General features: G+C 33.9%; 2 protein-coding genes and 1 long non-coding RNA gene across 3 annotated transcripts; all 3 read left to right on the plus strand.

Annotated features, from left to right (window-relative positions):
- The first annotated feature begins 6013 nt into the window (after positions 1 to 6013).
- On the plus strand, positions 6014 to 10414 carry LOC105804619 (uncharacterized). The gene is made up of 3 exons (XM_012637301.2): positions 6014 to 6377; positions 6958 to 8608; positions 9699 to 10414. The coding sequence occupies exons 2-3, from the start codon at positions 7019 to 7021 to the stop codon at positions 10086 to 10088; spliced, it is 1980 nt and encodes a 659-aa protein (XP_012492755.1). The 5' UTR covers positions 6014 to 6377; positions 6958 to 7018; the 3' UTR covers positions 10089 to 10414.
- Positions 10415 to 14408: 3994 nt separating this feature from the next.
- On the plus strand, positions 14409 to 15931 carry LOC105804618 (uncharacterized). The gene is made up of 3 exons (XR_008191323.1): positions 14409 to 14778; positions 14875 to 15003; positions 15402 to 15931. It is a non-coding gene; the product is annotated as an uncharacterized LOC105804618 (long non-coding RNA).
- Positions 15932 to 20152: 4221 nt separating this feature from the next.
- On the plus strand, positions 20153 to 22663 carry LOC105801234 (uncharacterized). The gene is made up of 4 exons (XM_012632558.1): positions 20153 to 20531; positions 20631 to 20828; positions 22209 to 22444; positions 22595 to 22663. The coding sequence occupies exons 1-4, from the start codon at positions 20153 to 20155 to the stop codon at positions 22661 to 22663; spliced, it is 882 nt and encodes a 293-aa protein (XP_012488012.1).
- Positions 22664 to 23069: the final 406 nt, after the last annotated feature.

Genomic DNA, 23069 nt, shown 5'->3' on the forward strand with positions numbered 1-23069 from the left:
AGTTTACTTAAGCCAAAAACGGCTCAAGCCATTGTTTGCTTGGATGATTGGATGCGAGCTAAGGGATTTTCAGCAGGTAATTATTATTCTCGTTTTATTATTCAAATTTTATATTATTTTTCATCAATTTGATTATCTAATTATTTATTCTTATTTCATGTTAGAAATTGGTTGCAAAAAGGACGATGACGACGATGAGGATGATGTTTCTTCGGTTACTTTTTAAGATACTTTCTTTCTAAATGTTTAAAATTAAATTTAGCTTACAATTTATATTTTGTTATAAAATTAAATATGTTGATGGATTAATGTATGAATATTATGGTTTGTTGCTTATTGCTATAAAATTAAATATGTTTAAATATTTTGTTATAATATTTAGGTGACAAGATAGAATTTCAACTTTTTTTTTCATCTTTTTATTCTTAGCGTCGATGGCATTCTTAGCGTCGATAGTATTATCATGATATGTGCAAGTACTAGGATTTGGACTAGTTCACCTTATGACCCTTTTTGATGACCTTTTGAATTTGATATTGAGTTTTGGAGCTGGCGACCATGCTTGATTTCTGCAAATCTTGTTTGCAATATTGTTTTCATTCCTTTTATGGATTTTATTAAATCAATTTGAGTTAATGCAATTTTGGATGAATTTGCTTGCTTGCTTCTTCTACTCAAAAGCTTTAATTTGTCTTGAAGTACTTCTAGGTTAATTTCTTTCTTTATTTTGCTACTTCCTCTATGCGATTTGCTTTTATTTTCTATAAAGTTGTTAAAAAAACAATAGTAAATGGTGGACAACAAGTTCATTATTTATTAAAATCAAAACTTAGAGTGTAATACTACATCAATTCTAACATAATTTTTATAGATAACATGAAGGCTATGCACTTTGTTCTTCAAATTCAAGGTTGCAATTACAATTGCTATTCTTCAATATATTATGCATTTTTGCATCTAAATGGACTTTATTAGTATTACTTAAAGACATGTGACAAGTTTAATTTAGCTTACAATTTATATTTTGTTATAAAATTAAATATGTTGATGGATTAATGTATGAATATTATGGTTTGTTGCTTATTGCTAAAAAAAAAATGGGCTGAGCCGAGTCAGGCTCAGGCTTTGTATTTTTTTCCCGGACCTGGCCTGGGTAAAATTTTAGGCCCATATTTCGGGCCAAGTCGTTCCCGGGCCTAGGAAGTGGGCTAAAAATTTTTTTGGGCCCTGCCTGAACCCGGCCCGGCCCATGAGCACCTTTAGTTCTGGGCAAGCAGACGAGGGTAAAATTTGGTTCAATAATTCACAATACGAAATGAATTATGGACTACGTTCACAGTGATGTGTGGGGACCTACCAAAGTGGCTTATTTGGGAGGTATGCATTATTTTGTTATTTTTGTCGATGATTATTCAAGAAAAGTATGGGTATATATAATGAAAAGAAAAAGTAAAGTTTTGGATGCATTTCTGAAATGGAAGAAGATGGTGGAGACTCAGACTGGTCGAAAGGTCAAACGAATTCAATCAGACAATGGTACTGAGTACAAGAATGATATATTTCTACAAGTATGTCAAGATGAGGGCATTGTGCGACACTTCACTGTTTGAGATACACACAGCAGAATGGGGTGACAGAACATATGAATCGGACTATATTAGAGAAATTTCGATATATGTTGTCTAATGCTAGATTGGGCAAGAAATTTTGGGCTGAGGCAGTTACGTATGCGTGCCATCTAATTAACCAGTTGCCATCAACTGCAATAAATGAAAAAATTCCTATAGAGATGTGGACTGGTAAACCTGCTACTGATTATGATTCTTTACATGTTTTTGGTTCCACTACATATTATCATGTAAAAGAATCTAAGTTAGACCTAAGAGCAAAGAAATCATTATTCGTAGGTATAACTGGCGGAGTAAAAGGATACCGTCTCTGGTGTCTTGATACAAGAAAGATTATTTTTAGTAGAGATGCGACTTTTGATGAATCAACCATGATGAAGAACAATGATTCACAAAAGGATGACAAAACCAATAGTACTTTGTAGCAGGTGGAGCTTGAAAAGGTTAATGATGATCCAGCTAATATTGAAGGAACAAATGATAAAGAAGTTTCGACCCAAGAACTTCTACAGTAACAAGATTCCATTGCATATAGGAGGCCAATAAGAAAGATTCGTATGCCTGCTCGCTTTGATGATATGGTGGCCTATGCACTTCCAATTACAGATGATGATATTCTTTCTACTTACACAGAAGCAAGAAGTAACCCTGATGGTGTAAAGTGAAAGCAAGCTATGCATGAAGAAATGCAGTCTCTTCATAAAAATAGGACTTGGGTGTTGGTGACACTGCCCAAAGAAAAGAAGGTAATTGGATGCAAATGGGTATATGCAAAGAAGGAAGGATTTCCTGGTAAAAATGAAATTCGATACAAGGCTAGATTGGTAGTAAAAGGTTACGCTCAGAAAGAAAGAATAGATTACAGTGAACTGTTTCCTCTAGTTGTGAAGCATTCATCTATTCAGATTTTGCTAGCCTTGGTTGCACAATATGATCTTGAACTAGTTCAGTTCGATGTGAAGACCGCGTTTTTACACGGTGATTTGGAAGAGGAAATCTATATGACTCAGCCAGATGGATTCAAGGTTGTTGATAAAGAAAATTGGGTTTGCAAACTGACAAAGTCGCTTTATGGATTGAAACAATCTCAGAGGCAATGGCATAAACGATTTGATCAGTTTATGAAAGGGCAAAGTACACAAGAAGTAAATTTGATCATTGCGTGTATTTTCAGAAGCTACAAGAAGGAATTTTCATATATTTGCTCTTATATGTTGATGATATGTTGATAGCATCTAAGAGCAAAGTTAAAATTGATAGATTAAAGACTCAACTCAACATTTAGTTTGAGATGAAAGATCTAGGTGAAGCTAAAATGATTCTTGGCATGGAAATATGTAAAGATAGAGCTCATGGCAGAGTTAGCTTGTCTCAGAAGCAATATTTGAAGAAGGTACTAAGCAGTTTGGCATGAACGAGTAGACAAATCCTGTAAGTACCCCATTGGCTTATTATTTCGAGCTTTTTGCACAACTATCTCCTTCAACGAATACGGAATAAGAATACGTTACAATTTTTGTATTCTAATACGGTAGGTAGCTTGATGTATGCAATGGTGTGTACAAGACTCGACATTTCACAGGCAGTTAGTATAGTGAGCAGGTATATGCATAATCCTGGAAAAGGACATTGGCAAGCTGTGAAATGGATTTTACGGTATATTTAGAAGACCATGGATGTTGGATTACTGTTTAAGCAGGATACTACACTTGGTAAATGTGTTATTGGGTACGTTGATTCTGACTATGCCTGTGATTTAGACAAACGAAGATCAACCACCAGTTATGTGTTTACACTTGCTGGAGGACCAATAAATTGGAAGTCTACACTGCAGTCTACAGTTGCGTTGTCAACCACAGAAGCCGAATACATGGCTGTAACAAAGGCTGTAAAGGAAGCTATTTGGTTACAAGGTATGGTTAAAACCTTGGGATTGGTTCAGGAGCATATTAAAGTGTATTGTAATAGTCAAAGTATTATTCATTTAGCAAAGAATCAAGTCTATCATGCACGTACAAAACATATCGACGTACGATTCCATTTTGTGCGGAAAATTATTGATGAGGGGAAAATTCATCTTTAGAAGATTAAGACTGCAGATAATCCCGCAGATATGATGACCAAGGTGGAAACAATAACCAAGTTCGAACATTGTTGGAACTTGGTCAATATCCTGCAAGTTTAACAGTTGAAGAATGCACTATCAAGTATGGTTGTCAAAGGCAGAAAGAATTGTGTGAATATAAAATTATCCTAATCAAATCTTCAAGGTGGAGATTATTAGCAACCATCCATATTTGGCAAAGTCAAAGATATGGGTATCAAAATGTTGGCACTAGAAATAAGAGATTTAAGGCACTGAAAGTGGGATTGAAATTTGGCATGAGATATTTGCAATTTTTGGTCCCTAATTGTATAGTGACTTTGCAAGTTGATCCTTGAATCTCAACTATAAATAGGCCTAACCATTTCTCATTTTGATCATCCCCCACATTTGCCATTCTCTCCTTAAGGCATTGTTCTCTCTCTTTATTTGTAAATTTTCACTTGTATTTTGGAGTGAAATATATTTGGTAGTGCCCGAGGACGTAGGCAAAATTTGTTGAACCTCGTTAAAATTCTTGTGTTCTTTATTATTTGTTTTGCATATTTTGTAAGAGTGATTGTAGTGATTTATTGTGAAGTTAAATTACGATAGAGGGATATTCTGGCTAGGAAAGACCTGGTACTTAAGTGATCTATGTGATCCACTTCTCTTTCCTGGGAATTGAACTTAGTGTGATTTTTCAATATATTTCACAAAACATTAACAAATGGACCGATATTTTGGATTGTACAAATTATATGAAGGTAATAACTTAGTTGCGATCACAAATCGGTCGATTTATATATGATAATGCAAATTGCCGGTCTATTCGTATTTAATTAATACTAGTAATTGTATTACACACATATGTGTGTGGAAATCATGTATCTAAAATACAAGTTTGCATTTTAAAATAACATCCATCAAATAATGAAACTAATAATAACATACGAATTAAAATAAACCAAATCAGTTTAAATTATGAATAAAAAGAAATTTAGGTAAATAAAAAATTGAGTAAGAATATTTAATGCATTCCAATTACTTTCTAGCTAGTATTACTATTTTCAGTAGCACCATCAAATGTTATCATATTAGAGAGCTTTATTTAACATACCATTAAAATGTTATTATGTTATCAATATTACAAATATAAATAAGAGGAAAAGACATTTACTCATTCCGATTCAAGAAAATCTTATAAACGCCATTAAAATTTATCTACTAAATAAATTTTAAATAAAAGACCATTATTTTATTTATCTATGCATTTTAAATTTATATTTGTAAAATTAATTAGCTACAATTATTTAGAAGATTTCAATGAAGAGGATTATTAAAATATAAAAGATAAATAAAAAAAGGATTACATTTATTTTGGTTATGTCTTATCTATATATTATATATTTATTTTGGTTTAGATAGGGAGATATTATAATAATTATCAGTTTGGTCGTGTTTTCTAATGATTAATTTTGAATATAGTTATTTAAATACATAATTTTAATTGTAATTATAGTATTTTTCAAATCATAGAATAAGTGAATTTTATCAAAACTTAAGGATTTGAACCATTTTATATTTAAAATTATTCAATTTAATATTAATTACAAGATAATTTAATGATTATTAATATGGCATTAATTATATGTAATCATTAACATTTTCATTTGTTAAATTTCATTATTGAAGGAAATTAATTGAATGAAGTTATTGAAGTGATTAATTAATGCTAATCATTAAACGAATTTAATGATAAATTAACAAATCTACTTCAAAAGTAATGTTTATAATAATTTAAAATAGAAATTTAAATGACTTCATTTATGGGTTAAAGTTATTGTTGAAATAACCATTGCATTTTAGGGTTATTGGTAGATACATAAAAAAAATTACTTATTTTATCACAATACTTAAAATTATTTAAAGTCCTTCTCTAATTTATAAATATGAGGATAATACGTTTCAGCGCACTCAAATCTACGTACTCCTGTATTGACAATAATGTCCATTCTAATCGAATTGAGACTCAATTGAAAATCATTGCAGAAGTTATAAATATTGTGATATTTAATGTAATTATATTTAAAAAATTAAAAATTAAAAATTATATCTACCGAATAGAATAATTACCTTAACATTTTTATATTTAAATTGATTAATTACATTCTAAATGGGGAATTCTTTAATGAACCAGTGATTTAGGCCGGGCAGAATAACTGCCGTGAATGGCAGAAAAAGTAATTTCATATGAAAACGAGGGACATTTAACGTTCCAAAACGGCAGGAGAAAGAGGGAAAGCGAAAAAGTTAAGAGACGGGACCTGAAAGTATGCAGAGGGGAAAGAAAATGGTTAGATAGATAGAAAATCAAAATAGATACAGAAAAAAAAGCGAAAGTTGTTCCAGAGAGATCTCAGCTAAGCATTGAATTTTTAAAGAGGACTGAGTCGACTTGTGCTTTATAGGTGAGTCTATGTTTCGAAGATTCAGATCGTGACCCGCCGGATCCTGTATCCTCTAATTGACATTAGCCGTCCGATCTAGCTCCTTCTTTCTCTGAAGTTTCAACTTCCACGAAGCCAATTTGAAAGGGAAAGGAAAACCTTCTCGATCCGCTCGCGTTTCGGATTTTTATTTGGATGCTGCACCTGCTTCCTCAGGTTTGTCCTTCTATCTTTTTCTTTTCCTTTTTTAATTCTGTTTCTTTTTTGTTTGGCTGCCTAGAAAATGAACGAAAGTAAATGTAGAAGGAATGAACATAAATGAATATTCTTGGTGGTTATTGTAAAAAAATGTGAAATTTAATTTAGTGTAAACTAGTGAAAACATTTATGTTTGATTTTCTTTTTCCCTTCTTTTCTGTAAATTCCATATTCTGGTGTAAAAATGGAAAACTCAAAATTATTTACTTATTGAAGCTCATTTTCGTTTACTTTTCCTTTATGGGGATCGCATTTACAGATTTGAACCCCGTGGAAGCTTTAGCTTCTCTGTAAATTGAACTGAGGGTAAAAAACGTACGTCATTTGAGCACATGTAAAGAAGTTGCCACATTGCCAATTATTATCATTTTTAAACTAAAGCTAGTATTGAAGTTGCATAGCAAAGCCTAAAAGCCCTTATGAGTAGTTGTGGAACCTTATCAAAATTTGAATCGTTTATCTTAAAATGTAGCGTTTTGGAGAATTTGAGATTAAGGTGGGAGTGTGTTTTTGTTAATTTTTATGTTTTCAATGATAGGGTATTGGACATGGATGAAATGATAGTGTAGTAGCATAAATCTAAGCAGAGAATCAAGTAAATGGAGGATCTTTCCAAGTATGCCCATAGTCCAGCTCATTTAGCTGTTGCCCGCCGTGACTATGCTGGGCTTAGGCGCATTATCTCAACACTCCCTCGGCTTGCCAAGGCTGGCGAGGTTAATACTGAAGCTGAATCTCTTGAGGCTGAGGAACGGGCTGATGCTGTCTCGTCTGTCATAGATCGTCGTGATGTCCCAGGTAGGGAGACTCCGCTGCATTTAGCAGTGCGATTGAGAGATCCGATCTCAGCGGAGATTTTGATGGTGGCTGGAGCAGATTGGAGTCTTCAGAATGAGCAGGGTTGGAGTGCTTTGCAAGAAGCGGTTTGCACAAGGGAAGAGGCAATCGCCATGACTATTGCTCGACACTACCAGCCGCTTGCCTGGGCAAAATGGTGTCGCAGACTTCCCAGGATTGTTGCCTCAGCAGCTCGTATCCGTGATTTTTACATGGAGATGTCTTTTCATTTTGAAAGTTCAGTCATTCCATTTATTGGACGCATTGCACCATCAGACACTTACCGCATTTGGAAGCGGGGTTCAAATCTTCGTGCTGATATGACACTTGCTGGATTTGATGGGTTCCGCATTCAAAGATCAGACCAAACATTTCTCTTTCTAGGGGAAGGCTACACTTCTGAGGATGGGAATCTTTCTCTTCCTGCAGGCTCTTTGATTGTTCTTTCTCATAAGGAAAAGGAAGTTACAAATGCCTTAGAGGGGGCTGGTGCACAACCAACTGAATCAGAAATCGCTCATGAAGTGCAAATGATGTCTCAAACTAATATGTATAGGCCTGGTATTGATGTCACTCAGGCTGAGCTTGTTCCTCATTTGAATTGGAGGCGACAAGAGAGAAGTGAGATGGTTGGAAACTGGAAGGCTAAAATTTATGATATGCTTCATGTGACAGTCAGTGTGAAGTCAAGGAGAGTTCCTGGTGCAATGACTGATGAAGAGCTTTTTTCTGTGGATGATGAAGAAAGGATGGCAAATAGCGGTGAACATGACGAGTATGATGATGTATTGACAGCTGAGGAAAGGATGCAGTTGAATTCGGCTCTTCGTATGGGAAATTCAGATGGTGTTTGTGATGATGATGAGCATGAAGTTGTCGACTGTCAAGAAAATGGTTCAGCAGGTGGCTATGAAAATTGTGAATCAAATGGTGTTGCTAAGGAGAAGAAGAGCTGGTTTGGCTGGAATAAGAAAGGCTCAAAGAACAATGATGATCCTGATGATTCAAAGATTGGAAAGTTCTCAAAATCGGCTCCTGAAGGTAGCAATCAGAGACAAGTTGATAATCATAGATCATCATCTGAATTTGCGAAGGAAGATGCTGTCGATGGCAAGAAGCGTAAAGATAAAAGCAGCAAGAAGAAGAAGAAGAAAGGGGGCAATAGTGATGATAAACATGAAAGTGAGTATAAGAAGGGTTTGAGACCTGTTTTGTGGTTAACACCAGATTTCCCTTTAAAGACAGAGGAACTCCTGCCTCTACTTGACATATTAGCCAACAAAGTCAAGGCTATAAGGAGATTAAGGGAGCTTTTAACAACTAAACTGCCATCGGGCACATTTCCAGTCAAGGTAATGTAAGACATATAAAGTCAACAACTCGAACTATTATCTTATTTTATGGTAAAAATCTTGTTTAGGCTTCAAAGTTGATTTGGAGTGATGGTCATATCTGAAAATAAAGAGCTGTCAATATCTTTAGGCAGGAAAATATGTCCTGGGTTAGAGCAAATACTGAAATTGCAATGAAGAACACTTTGCTGGTCTTACTTGCTTATCTCCTGTTATCTAATCACCTCATTTTGTTCACATTAATTTTAACAAACACAGGAAATGGATCTATTAATGGTATCCTTGGTCCTATGGTGTTGAAAATCCAAACACATTGGTTTGTGATGATTGGAAATTAACTTGAATGAGAGCTGAAGTAGGGGCTTGTTTTGTGTCAACTAGTGAATTGAGGTCTGGAAGTGCAATAGATTGTTAGCTTATTGTTATTTGAGAATTACTTTTGTTAAGGTAAAGGAAAACTTAAGGGCATCCATATCATAAGCCATTCTTATGTTACTAGTGGTTTAATATATATTTTCTGGTTGAAAATCTTTGGAGGGTTGGCCATTACTTGATGCTTTTGGACCTAGGCTCAAGTCACTAGGCGAAAGCTTAGGTCTAATATAGGTATTAAGAGATTGTCTTGTCATTTAATATTTCAAAATGACGGAGAAGCCACTTTTAATGTCGATATTTAGGTTTGCCATATTGCTGGAATCTGCGCATAACTCTTCATTAAAATACGCATATATGATTCTGACATTACAAAGCACGGTTTTAATTGTTATTTACATTTCTCTATCTGTATTTCTGGTTCAGGAGGGCCCCTTGTAGTGAATGAACCAGATGCAATGTGCATTATAGTGTGGCAGCAAAATACTTCCGTATTTCTTCTTACCAGTTCTATTGTTTTTCCTTCTAACACTTTAATCGTTACTGTTAACTTTGAGAATGGCCCTTATGCTAAAAGATCTTCATTTTAAATGTTTGTCTGTGGAAACTGTTGTGCAAGCATGATAGAAAGTGGTGATGACTTATGAGTACAGAGTAGTGTCTAATATCATAAAACATTCCAATCTTGCACATTGATGTGTCATGTTCCTTATTCTAGGTTGCCATCCCTATTGTCCCAACTATTCGAGTCCTTGTCACTTTCACTAAATTTGAGGAGCTTCAGCCGATGGAGGAGTTTGCAACACCTCCTTCCAGCCCGGTTCATTTCCAGGATGCCAAGTCAAAAGAATCAGAGGGTTCAACATCATGGATTTCGTGGATGAGAGGGAGTCGTGGTGGCCAGTCAAGTGATAGTGATAGCCACCGGTATAGGGACGAGGTTGATCCTTTCAACATACCAACCGACTATACGTGGGTTGATGCGAACGAGAAAAAACGTCGCATGAAAGCTAAGAAAGCCAAAAGCAAGAAGCACAAAAGGCAGGCAGCAGCAGCCAAAGGCGGGGATGGAGGTCAGCAGCAGGTGAACGAAGCGGTGGAAGAATAATTACTGGATCCCGGGTGTTTACCCTTTCAGTGGCATCTACAACAGATTAAGGAGGTAAGGCTACAGCCTATACGCATTTGACATTTTACTAATTGCAATTGGCGAAATGGGGCAGTTGATTTGCTGAATGATTGGTAGGGGGAATGAATTAGTTTGGTTAAAGAAAGAAGAGCCTTGTCTTCTTCTGTTGTATTGTTATGTGATGTGAAATTGGTTTCTTTATTAGTTTGTTTCAGTTCTAATTTTTATTGGACATTAAATCTTTGTATCTAAGTCCATGGTCGTCAAATGTTCCATTTTTGTGATTGATATTCCTTTTCCTCTCATTGTTACTTCTTCATAATGATCTTTTTTCACCTTCGTCTTGTCTAAAGGCAAACTGGTTAAGGTTTGAGATAGATTTCAAGCTTGAAACATCGAGTGATACTCGGTACTGGAATTTGGGTGCGAGTATTACAAACATCTAAAGTCTAAACCCAGATGAGTGTCAAATTCTGCACACACTTAATTTTGTCAAGTTATTTCTTGGTTTAAGTCCATTCCATTTTGAATGCAATTAAATATCCAATTGGTTCATATTTCTTGAATTATGAGGTTTTAGTAGCGGTATAGTACTTAGATAAAATTTGAGATTTAGTCTTTATGCTTATGTCTTCTTACTTTTTTTGGTTTAGGTCGTCCGCACTAAAATATGCATATTGCACAGGTTAAACCTCAATACTAAGTTTCCTGAATAGAATGAATAGGGTCAATGACCAACATGCGACCTCACTCATTCGTCTCTCTCTCTTTTTTTTTCCCCATTATGTTGTTTTATTTTATAGTTTAAAATTTATAAATTTTTAAAAAGATTATATTTAGTTTTTGATAATTACTTTTTCTCAAAATTTTTACATAGATTTAAAATTTAATTCAGTATTTAAAATTTTTAGCAATAAATATAATTGAGTAGATGAATTATGCTTCTTTTTTAAAAAAATTCTGATTTGATTATTTGTAGTTAAAATTTTATTTTAGATATTTTATCATATGGTTTTAATTATTTTTATTTATCTGAAGGTTTTAGTTATTGTATAAGCTGAGCATTCATTAATTCTTTATTCTCAAATTGATTTTATTTATTAATTTATATTATCTATACAATTACTCAACTAAAGTTTTTAGAGTATAAAATTAAAAACCACAAATGGATGAATTTTTTATATGCCTAATGGTTTTAACTGTCATCATCATTTGGACAAAATGAAATTTCAAAATTTAAAAATAAATTAAAAATGACGGATTTAGAGTATAGTGATTGAATCTCACAACTCATGCATATGAACTAATAGAAGAATTTGATCTATTATAAAACTAATCAAGTATTGCCCACGCGTTTGGGATATTTATACTTCCGCACATGTAAACATGCTTCTTAATCTAGTTACGATAAGATGGGCTAGAAACTAGTACTTTATAGGATTCCTTGGTTAAGGTTAAAATACAATTTAAATAAAATAGGTTCGGATAAGTTGCTAATCACACTTAACAAACAAGATTAGTGGCTAATCCCTTATATAAGTTTTCATGTCTAGTATGTCAGATTCAAATTTAGCACAATGCTAAAAATATGAGTACCTATTTTAATGTAAATATGTTTATAGATACTTTAGTTACTAACATTTTATGTTCTTACTTAGCAATAAGTTGTGTATTCAAGGTTAGTAATAAAGTTTGATTTTTCATCTAGGAAAACAAGTGGAATAGTCAGGTTAATCACCAATAAAAAGGCTTAAAGGATAAAGATGATATCTTGAGATAAGGCAAGTCGATCATTCATGATTTTCTTTACTGAAATTTGACCATCATCATTTAGGAAAGAATAAGACACATACTAAAGATCATTTTCTGACAGTGCAATGCATCATGAAGATCAAAATAAAAAATGTCAACTTTATACTACACTTAGGTTGCTCTAAAGAGATGTCTAGACTATTGTCTAAATGTTTGTATTCGAATAAGGGATAGAACATGGTGATAAAACATGCAGTCCAATGAGTTGTATGAAAATGAGGTGAAACTTCAAATACATGATAGCTAAGGTCCTAACTAGACCTGTCCATAGGCCAGGCCAAGCCTTGACAAAAATTTAGCCCTGTTTGATAGGTCCAAGCCCAAAAAATGAGCCTAAAAAAATGCTAAAACTTGGGCTCGACCTGCCAATATTAAAATTTTATATAATTTTTTTAAAAATATATTACATCAAAATACTAAAAACATTAAAATAAATATTTCCCAAAAATTGAAAATAAATTTTAAAAAATCTTTATACTTAAATAACACTAAGATAGGTGCAACTTAAAAAGCAAATGACTCTAAAATAGTAACAAAATTAACAATAAAATAAGAGTTATACAATATCCAAACAATAACAACAAAATAATAGCAACATAATAGTAAAATAGTAGCAAAACAGTGAGAAAACAAAAAAAAAACAATTTTTTTCTTTTTGCAAATTCGGGCTGAGTCGGGCTCAGGCAAAAAAACCCTTACTTGAGGCCCGAACTATTTTTTAGACGAACCTTATTTTTATGCCCAATCCCATTTTTCGGACTTATATTTTTGCCTTAACTCTCCTACATTTTAGGCGAGCCTTCAGGTTGGGCAAGGTGGCTCGATCCATAGACAAGTCTAATCCCAACAATGATGTTTATTTTGGAAAATAGAAAAACATATATTAGGTTAGATTGAATTATAAAGTACTTGGTTAAAAGTCCAGGAACTACTTATAATTAAACCCGATACGGGAAATGCCCAAGCCCCACATGCTAAATATTGGGACGGCAAACCCTAGTACATTCAGCTAGGGTTGTCACCTGCCATCCTAGTTAGACTAGGATTTTATTTTTCTATTGAAATAGACTTCTATTAATTCAACAAGGGTTTTACTTTTTCTCCCTATAAATAAATGGCACCATACAACTTTGAGATATTGTTATTTTAACCGAAAACAGTGAGAATTTATTTTTTAAGTATAAATTATATTTTTCGAAATACAATTCTACCAATTTCTATTGAAGAGGGATTTGTTTTCTACTGAAAGTAAAGTAAATAATTTCTAGTTATGTGTTTGATTCGAATTTGTTCGAGCTCACACTCAAAGCAGTTCGTGGTACGAGAATAGCAGAGAAGGTCGTTCGGTTGAAAGCTAAGAACGACAAGGATCTGTCTAGTCGAAAACACAGATGCGATTTTAGTAAAGGGTTTATTGCTATAAATATTACAAACCGGGTCGATTTTCAAAATTTTAAATTTTCACTGTGCAAGAAAATCGTTTTTGAACCGGATTTTTTCCTACACTTGTGTGTGTTGATGACTACTCCAAGTATACTTGGTTAAGGTTTCTTAGCGAAAAATCAAATGCATTTGATGAATTTAAGAGACTATGCTGGGGGTTGATTAATGAATAAGGAAGGATACACATTGACCGTGGAAATGAATCTGAGAATGAAGAATTTGGCCAATTCTATGATGAAGAGGGGATCAGACATGAGTTCTCAACACCTAAAACACTTGAGCAAAATTGTGTGGTAGAATGCAAGAATGAAGTATTTGGACAATTTTTGTTTAGCATTGAGAACAACTTTCATTTCTTGTTTATAATAATTTTTATTGAAGAATAGCTATTGTTTTCAAGAACAACTATGTTCTAACTTGATTGAAACAATTTTAACTTTATTTAAAGGTTGATTCAAAAAAATTCTAAGAGTTCAATATAATAGGTTAAAATTTTATCTTCTAAACTTCATTTGAAACATTATTTTGTCAATTTTAACTTTTATTCAAAACACTTTAATTTTTATATCAAAATATATTATCAAATAAAGTTTTGTATAACACTATTTAATTATAATTTGTGCTACAAAAATGACAGAGAATTATGATGTAGTTAGACTCTCTCAACTAAATATATAATTATTTATAATTATAAGAGAGTGTAACTATTATCCTAACAATTACACTTTCATAAAATTATCCAAACAAAACTTAATAAATATTTCATCAATAATTTTCAACCAATGAGATAATGTGAATTTTTTATCAAACTTAAAAGAGATATGAATACTTTCTATATTAAAATTATTAAATTTAATATTAATTTCAAGATAATTTTATGATTATTAATACGCCATCAATTATATGTATTGAGTAACATTTTCATTTGTTAATATTTCATTATTGAAAAAAATTAATTGAATGAAATTATTTCTTTTTGAATTTTATTTGGCCACTGCATTGAAATAAGGAAAATTAACTAAAAAAAATGCATAATCCTAAAAAATCACTAAGCCACTTAACACTACCACTTCTCATTCAATCGTTGCATACCGTGGACGGTGCCTCGGTTCTGTTTCTACGTCGCCGAATGTCTCTTCTACGATGGACTCGGTAAACAAACCCATTGTCCTCGTCTTAATTTTTCCCCCTAGATTCATCATTTTCCGAGTTCCTCGGAGCTTCGTTGACCCTTTATCTTCTCCGGACTCAGCCCACCACAACCACCGATACTACTTTCACTAAGCACTTCTCCCTTGATCCCTTAGTACTATGGGTTCAACCTCCAACGGAGTTTCTTCCACCCAGAAAGCCGAAGAGTCGCTTCCTCTTCCCCAGGCAGCCATCGCATGCGCTGTTCCGTTGGCTTCTCGCGGTACGTAATGGAACACAATATTCCAAAAATTTCTTTTCTTTTATTTCGTTTATAACACCCCTAATAATTGATCTGTCGTTTCCTGGAATTTTGTAGCTTTTTTATGACGGTTCTTGAGTCCCCTTCGATGATTACATTGCCAAACCCCATTTCTTCTGCAAAGACAACTCCTTGAAGGCATGCATACACTTTGGAGGTTGTCGGATCTCAAACGTTGTTGATCAGGTAAGTACATGAACTCATAACTAGCCCCATATGATTTCTGATGATTATTTTCGAAACTGTTTTGTTGCTCTATTGTTGAAACGCGGTAACAAAGTTTGCTTTTACTTGACTTTCTGTTGGGGGTTCCCACTGGGGTTTCTCTGTAATATGTTTGCATTTCAGTGCTTCCTATAGCATGTCAATTTTTTGTTATATATGCTCTGATAAAGGCCACTATCTCGCATATTATTTGTTGAATACCTTCGTGGTAGTATTTGTTCATGTTATGCCATATTGCCCATAGCGATACTGCTAGGCATGTAGATTTATATGCATTATTGATATTGAACGTCTCAGCTAACCATTGTTTCCATTCTTGATTGTCATGTATGGGCGGCAATGTCACTGTCATTTGCTAGAGGACTTGTTTCACAAGCTTGCAATCTCCAAAAATATGGCTAACTGACTCATCTTCTTCCCCACATAGCGAGCATAGGGCATCATATCTCAGCCTACGGGCTTTAAAGTTACTTAATGTAGGAAAGAAATTATTTTTAATTCTCCATAGATTGATCCGTACCTTGCTGGGAATCTTTAGGCTCCAAATTTTTGTATAATAATTTCTAGTTTGTTCCAGATATGTTGTTATTTCATTTCTCAACAGGTTTAGATCCTCTGTGACACACCGTTTGTAACGGGTTTTTGTCGTGTATTCCCCCAACTTGTCACCTCGCCAAACCCTTTTATCTGGTTGTAAGGCGTTCCCTAAGGGGATGGAGCCAATTATCTTAGCCTGTTCTTCAGGGAAAAGCCCTCTTAAGGTTTCTTCCTTCCAGGTAACAGATTCATAGTTAATTAGATCTGCAACTAAAGTGTACTTGTAATCTATATTCTGAAACTGTAATTTTCCTTCTCCAGAAAGCCATGCATCGTTCTATATATTAACTTATTTGCCGTCTCCGGTCCTCCAACCCATGCCTAATTCCAAAATACTTCGAGCGCCCCATCTGCTTCTCCATGTAAACGAAGCGTAAGCCCCTAATTCAGCATTCAAAAAGTCACTTCTTGGGTAGTATTTAGATTTCATTACTTGCGCGAGTAAACTTGTGGGATTAATGATTAACTTCCGCCCTTACTTTGCTAACAAGGCATTATTAAAAAACGATAAGTCTCTAAACCCAAGCCCCCCTTGCACCTTGGGGATACATAATGACGCCCAACTACACCAATGAATACCTTTATTTGTTTTTAAGTTTCGCCACTAAAATTTGCACATAATGTTCTCTAACTCTCGGCATAATGAAACTGGTAATTTGAAACATTGCATAGCATAGATTGGGATGGCTTGTAAAACTGTTTTAATAACCTCTTTTCCTTCAATTGACAAATTACGACTACTGTAATTTTTCACTTTTGTCAAAAAAAATTTCACAAAGGCGTTTCTCTTTCTCCTTCCCACCATCGTCAGCAACCTAAGATTTTTTTCAAGGTTGTTGGCAATACGAACCCCAAATCACTCCATATTTACATTTTGACCACCTCGTTAACATTGTTACTGAAATAAATTAATGACCAACTGTCCCGATATTTTTTCGTAATCATTAACAACTGATCTTATGGCTAAGGCTCTTTCCACTATTGCCATTCCAAATGAAATGCTGTCATCAGCGAAAAATAAGTGCGTTATTGACAAAACCACCTTTCCCTATTTTTGCCCATTCCATTCTTCCTTCCCTCTTTGGGATATTAAGAAGTCTTGAAAAATCCTCAGCGCAAATGATGAATAGATATGGGCTTAAATGATCTCCTTGCCTTATTCCTCTAGTGGGGCTGAACTCAAACCCTCTCCCTCCATTAAATATAACTGAGTATGAAACGCTTTTGATGCAACGCATGATCAATGAAACCCACTTGTCTCAGAACCTAAGCTTTCTCATCATATTTGCAACGAAAGTCCATTCTACCATGTATGCTTTGCTCATGTGGCAAAATTTCTTAGTCCATATCTTTTTTTTCTTTTCTTAAAAGAATACAATAATTCATATGCCACTAATATGTTAGCAGTAATTTGTCTGCTTGGTACAAATGCACCTTGTGTTTCCTCAATACAGTAGCTAAGGGCCTTCTAGATATGTTGACTATGATTTTGAGATTATTTCATAAACTACATTGCAAAGGCTAATTGGCCTAAATTGCCCCATATTTTTTTAGTGTTTGAACTTTAGGAATTAGGGCAATGTTGGTACTGTTAATAACGCTTAATTCTTTCTGATTGTTCAAAATTACTGAACAGAATCTAGATAAATCCTTCTTTATAGTATGCCAATATTTTTGAAAGAAAATAGCAGAGAATCCGTCCATACTTGAAGCCTTTAGAGGAGCCACTGATTTAGCACTTTCCACAGTTCTTCTTCTTTAAAACTACCTGATAATTCCTTGTTAAAGTGTCTAGGAATGCAAGGTTGAATTTTTGTCAATAAAATTTCGCAATCCTGCAAGGGTTTTAAGGAGAAAAGATCGTTGAAATATTTTGTCGCTAAAGTTAGAAATTCTTTTATCCCTCTCGATCCTTCTGCCATTTTCATATTCAAGCCCTTTTATTGTGTTTCTTTTCTTGCAACAGACGTATAGTTGTGAAAGAAAGTTATGTTACGATCACCATTCTAAGCTAGTTTTCCCTTGCTCGTTGCTCCTAAAAAAATTATTTTTTTATTAGCTTCCATATTTAATGCTAGCTTGACTTCTATGATCTTTGCTAGCCACTCTTCTTCGGGGTCTTCATTATTAAGTTCAGTGAGCTTTTGGCTTAACTATTTTCTTGTTTTGTGTAGAATGATTTTATTGATCCTGACCCATTCTTTTAAGGAGTTACCCAAACTTGTAAGTTTCCTCGGGAGTTCTTCATTAATTCAGTCCCATATTCTTTTCACTTGTACCTCAAAATCTTCTTCAAGGAATGGGAATTTTCTTCTTATTGTTGTACCACTTCGATGCCCCAAGGTATCCAATAGCAGTGGACAGTGGTCCGATAAATTGTGTGTTAAATGACACAATGAGTAACTAGGAAAATAACTCCACCATTCTGGATTTGCCACTCATCTATTTAAATTTTCTCGTATTGACAATATTCTAAAATGATATACTTTTATGTGTTAATTGCATATATATTTTGAGTATGATTTTACTTTTGAGTATGATTTTACTAAATTGTGCTTTTTATGGTTTTTTATCTTGTAGAGACCAAATTGAAGGCAAAAGGAAATTTAGAGGCAAAAAGCGTGAATTTAAAGATAAAATGGGCCAGCATGCTAAATAGGAAAGAAATGATGCCAAAAATACAAAGTGTGAAAGACTTAGGGGCAAAATTTTTTAGAAGAGATTTATAAATAATAAGACTATGTAAATTTGAATTTTATTAGGGTTATTGTTAGGATTATTATTTAGATTTAATTTCAAATTTTATTTTTATTTATCTTTTAGAGTTTTAATAGGAAAAAATTAGGTTTTTTGTGTACTATAAATAGGGGATGGAGTGACATAAATAGGGACTTATTGTTTCTATAAAAACTCCGTCTCCCTAAAACTCTTAACTTTTGTTCATTTTATTATTCAATAAAATTCTATTTGATTAAACTTATTTATTTTTTCCCAAAAAGTATGAGCCACTAAACTCATCTAGCCAAAGGTTGTCGAGATTCTCCAAAAAAAAAGTTAATGAGGCTTAGAATCCACACTTAGCCTTCTTAATGAGTATTCATCTTTTTTTCGCATTACGAGACTGACGCTTTTGTCTAGGTCCTTCCAAAAGTGATCTTTTCATCTTGTGCAAAGGCGCTTTGTATGTTTTGGGAAGGTTGCAAGTTAGTTCGTTAGCTTATTGCGTCAGTGGTTGTCGAACCCAAGAGATAAAATGGCATGACATTTGCCACTGAGAAGTGATGAACTAGTGTAAGACAATCCCATGAAAGTGACGATTGACTAGAGTTAGGTTTCTCTAAATTGTAAGTCTAAAATTTAAGTGGAGCTGGTGGTCATAGGTGTCCTCTTCCACTATAACTAGCTTATTCTGTCATGAGAAGGATCACCTAAAAGTTTAGAATTGAACCCAAGGAGGATCGAGATAATCGGAAGCTGGAATATCTCAATCAAAGAATCTCTTTTCTCAATTCTGTTTCTCTTTACAATTTCGATTTCAATTTATACAATATCAACCCCTCAATATTTTTAATTTTTTTTTTGTTTTTTTCTAGGTACGCAGCTTTTTCAGAGGTGGTAGGGACTCAGAAAAACCTACCACTGGAAATAGAAGCAGACGACGAAGTTGAATCTAGGGTTAACGGAAACCCTAATCAAACACTAGAAAATGAAAGAATAAGAGTCGATCCATCAAAAGAAGTGTTTAACGCTAGGGTTAACGAAAACTCGAATCTAGCACATCAATCTATGGCTCAAATGATTCAGCAATTGACCGAAACTCCTGCAGAACAACCGGCATTATGCATTGCGTATTCTACTATGGATACTAATTATAAACTGAAGTCAGGATTATCCAGTTACAGTAGACTTTTCGCAGATTACAAAATGAAAATCTACATAAACATCTAAAAGAGCTTCAGATGGTTTGTTTTAGTATGAAACCTCATGGCGTAACTGAGGATCAAATTAAATTGCATGCTTTCCCTTTTTCCTTAGCTAGGTTCTTCCCAGCATCGCATGCAGTTGAGTTAAGAAGGGAGATTGTTGGGATAAGGCAAAAGATGTAGAGACTCTTTACGACTATTGGGAATGATTCAAGAAGTTGTGTGTAAGTTGCCCACAACATAGGATAACAAAACAACCTCTACTCTAATAATTTTATGAGGCCTTAAAGCCCGTAGAGATGAATATGGTAGATGCCGCTAGTGGAGGAGTATTGGTTAACATGACTCCCCAACATGCTAAGGACTTGATATCCACAATGGTTGTAAATACTCAGTAATTTCGAGCCAATCCTGAGCCCACCAGAAGGGTTCACCGGCTAAGTATTTCAGCTTTAGAAGATAAAGTTGATCAACTTACTAATATCATAAATTCTCTTTTTGTAGTAAAAACAGGACCAAACTGATCATGCGAAATTTGTGCAACACCCGAACATACAATAGACGCGTGTCCTAGTTTGTGTGATGATACTATGACCTATTTAGATGCTGTGAGAAATTTTCCTAGACCACCTCAAAGGCGATATGACCCTTATGCTAATACTTATATCCCAGGGTGGAAAGATCATCACAACTTGAGTTACGGAGCTAACTCATGGTACAACCAGCCATACCAAAACTTGATTCCACAACAGCCGCGAGATTTATGTACCTCTCTAGAAACCATGATCAATAAATTAGCAGCTAATATGCTTGATTTTCAACAGAAAACTGAGTCTATAAGAGAATTAACTACATCAATTGAGAAAATGAACTCACAAGGAAAGTTGCTGTCACAAACGGAACCTAACCCAAGACAACACGCAAATGCACTGACGTTGCGAAGTGGAAAAGTACTAAAACCAAATCCTGGTAAGAATCTTGATCAAGATTCTGCCCAGAAAAAGTAGGAGAACGATGAACAAGTCCAAATAAAACCTCCATTTCCCATAATTCAACATCTGTTTCTAGGACGATTGAACCAACATAGGAGAGGTAAGGAGGAAAAAGAGATCCTCGAAGCATTTAGAAATGTCGAGATCAACATATCGTTGCTAGATGCCATCAAACAAATTTCGCGATATGCCAAGTTCCTTAAGGAGCTTTGCACCAACAAACGAAAATTGATTGGAAATAAAAGAGTAAGTGTTGGTGCATCTGCGGTTAGGGGTGAGCAAAATTCGATTCGACTCGAAAAAATCGAAAAAAATTCGAATTTCGAGTTATTCGAGTTATTCGAATCAACTCGAGTTTTTTTTTCAAATTTCAAGTTCGAATCGACTTGAGTTTTCGAATTCGAATAACTCAATAATTCGAATAATTAGAATATCAAACTATAATATTTTACATTTTTACCCCAAACTCCCAAACTTTTTTACTTTTCCCTCAAAACTTTTACTCCTTCCCACTTTCCCCCCAAAACTTTTACTCCTCTCCTTTCCCAACCCCCCAATCTACCCAAAATTCATTTTCCACCAAAATTTTACTCTCATATTTACTTTTTCTCAAAATTTTACTCCCCAAAACCCTCAAAACCTATTCTTTTCCCTCAAAATTTTTACTCCCTCCCACTTTTTCCCTAAAACTTTTATTCCCTTCCCATCCCACCTCTCATCTACCCCAAACCCTACCCCCTCTAATTTTTTTTTAATATTTTCCCTCCAAACCCCAAACTTTCCCTCAAACTTTTATTCCCCAAAACTTTTTATTTTCCCCTAAACTTTTACTTCTCACCCTTTACTCTCAAATAAAAAATCAAAATTATCCAAAAAAATCACTAAACATAAATAGTAATAATTTTATTTATATCTACTATTTATATTATTAAATTAAATTTCACATTTTATATTATTTATATTATTGAATTGTTTAGTCATATTGAATATTTATATTAAAATTGAATTATTAATTATACCATAAAATATTTGTGTTAAAATTTTATATTGGTATCAATTTCACATTTTATTTTTAAAATAACTTTTATTAAAAAATCATATTTTTACATTTAATATATTTTTAATTCCAAAATACATAGTGACAAGAATCTGAAGATAATTGAAACAACTAAGCAAGCAAAGAAACTAACCAATATATAAAAAATTAATAAATAAATTATGAGGTGATGAAAGTTAATAAAAAAATTGATTAAGGTGGACAAATTTTATGACGATGGGTGACAGCGGTTACAAGGACCCAAAATCATTTTTTAAAATTTAACTCGAACAAATATATTCGATTCGATTCGATTCGAATTCCATCTCACTCGACTCGATTCGAGAAAACTTCAAATAAAGTTAGGATGATAAAATGAGATTCGAAAACTCGATTAACTCAAAAATTTTCGATTCGATTCGATCGAATGCTCACCCCTATCTGCTGTGTTGCAGCAGAGGATGCTAGTAAAATGTAAAGATAAGGGCATGTTTTGAATACCAAGCAAAGTAGGCCACTTAGGAATTAAAAAAGCTATGTGTGATTTAGGAGTCTCCATAAATGTAGTGTCTTTTTCTATTTATGAATCACTTAACGCGAGTTTTTTGACGAAAACAGTTGTTAACATTTCATTAGCAGACATGTCTATTGTGCATCCTGAAGTAGTCTTTGAGGACATATTAGTGAAAGTCAACAGACTTATCTTTCCTGCAGACTTTTATGTGATAAAAATGGAAGAGGATAATGCTCTTGGGTCTTCAGACATCTTGTTGGGGCGACCTTTCCTTAATATTGCAAATACTAAGATTGACGTGCGTAGCAGAACCCTCACGATGGAGTACGACGGGGAGATCGTGAGTTTAACGTTTATGACACTATTAGTCATCCGAGTGAAATCTTGAACGTAAACCGTGATGACATAATTGACTCATTAGTAGAAGAAACTTTTGAGCCACCTTATGAAGATAAACTTGAAACATTATTTGATAATAATTTCGATTCAGGATCTATTTGTGAATGTTAATGAATTATTGGCTCCTATGGATACTAAACTTCTACCTTCTGTTGTGTAGGTACCAGATTTGGAATTCAAACCATTTCTCGAGTATCTCAAATGCATATTTTTAGAGAATGATGAGACCATTACTGACTTAAAAGGGATTAACCCCTTGATAGGCACACATAAGATTTTCTTAGAGGAAAACACGAAACCAAAGCAAGAGGCAACGATCGAACCCAAATATGGTGGATGTGATAAAAAAAGAGTTTCCAAGCCCATACGAACAAAAGAATTTAGCTGGTTAAGGTGTCAAGCTAACGACGTTAAATAATCGATTGCTAGAAGGCAACCCAATTTTATTTTTATTTTTATCTTATTTATATATTTTTTCATTTTTTTATTTTCTTGCATGTTAATAAATTTTATTCTTTCTTTTTATATCCAGGAAAATAGACGAGAAGAAAAATTAAAATTAGAAC

Source organism: Gossypium raimondii, chromosome 11 (assembly GCF_025698545.1).
Source record: "Gossypium raimondii isolate GPD5lz chromosome 11, ASM2569854v1, whole genome shotgun sequence".
NCBI classification, from domain to species: Eukaryota; Viridiplantae; Streptophyta; class Magnoliopsida; order Malvales; family Malvaceae; genus Gossypium; species Gossypium raimondii.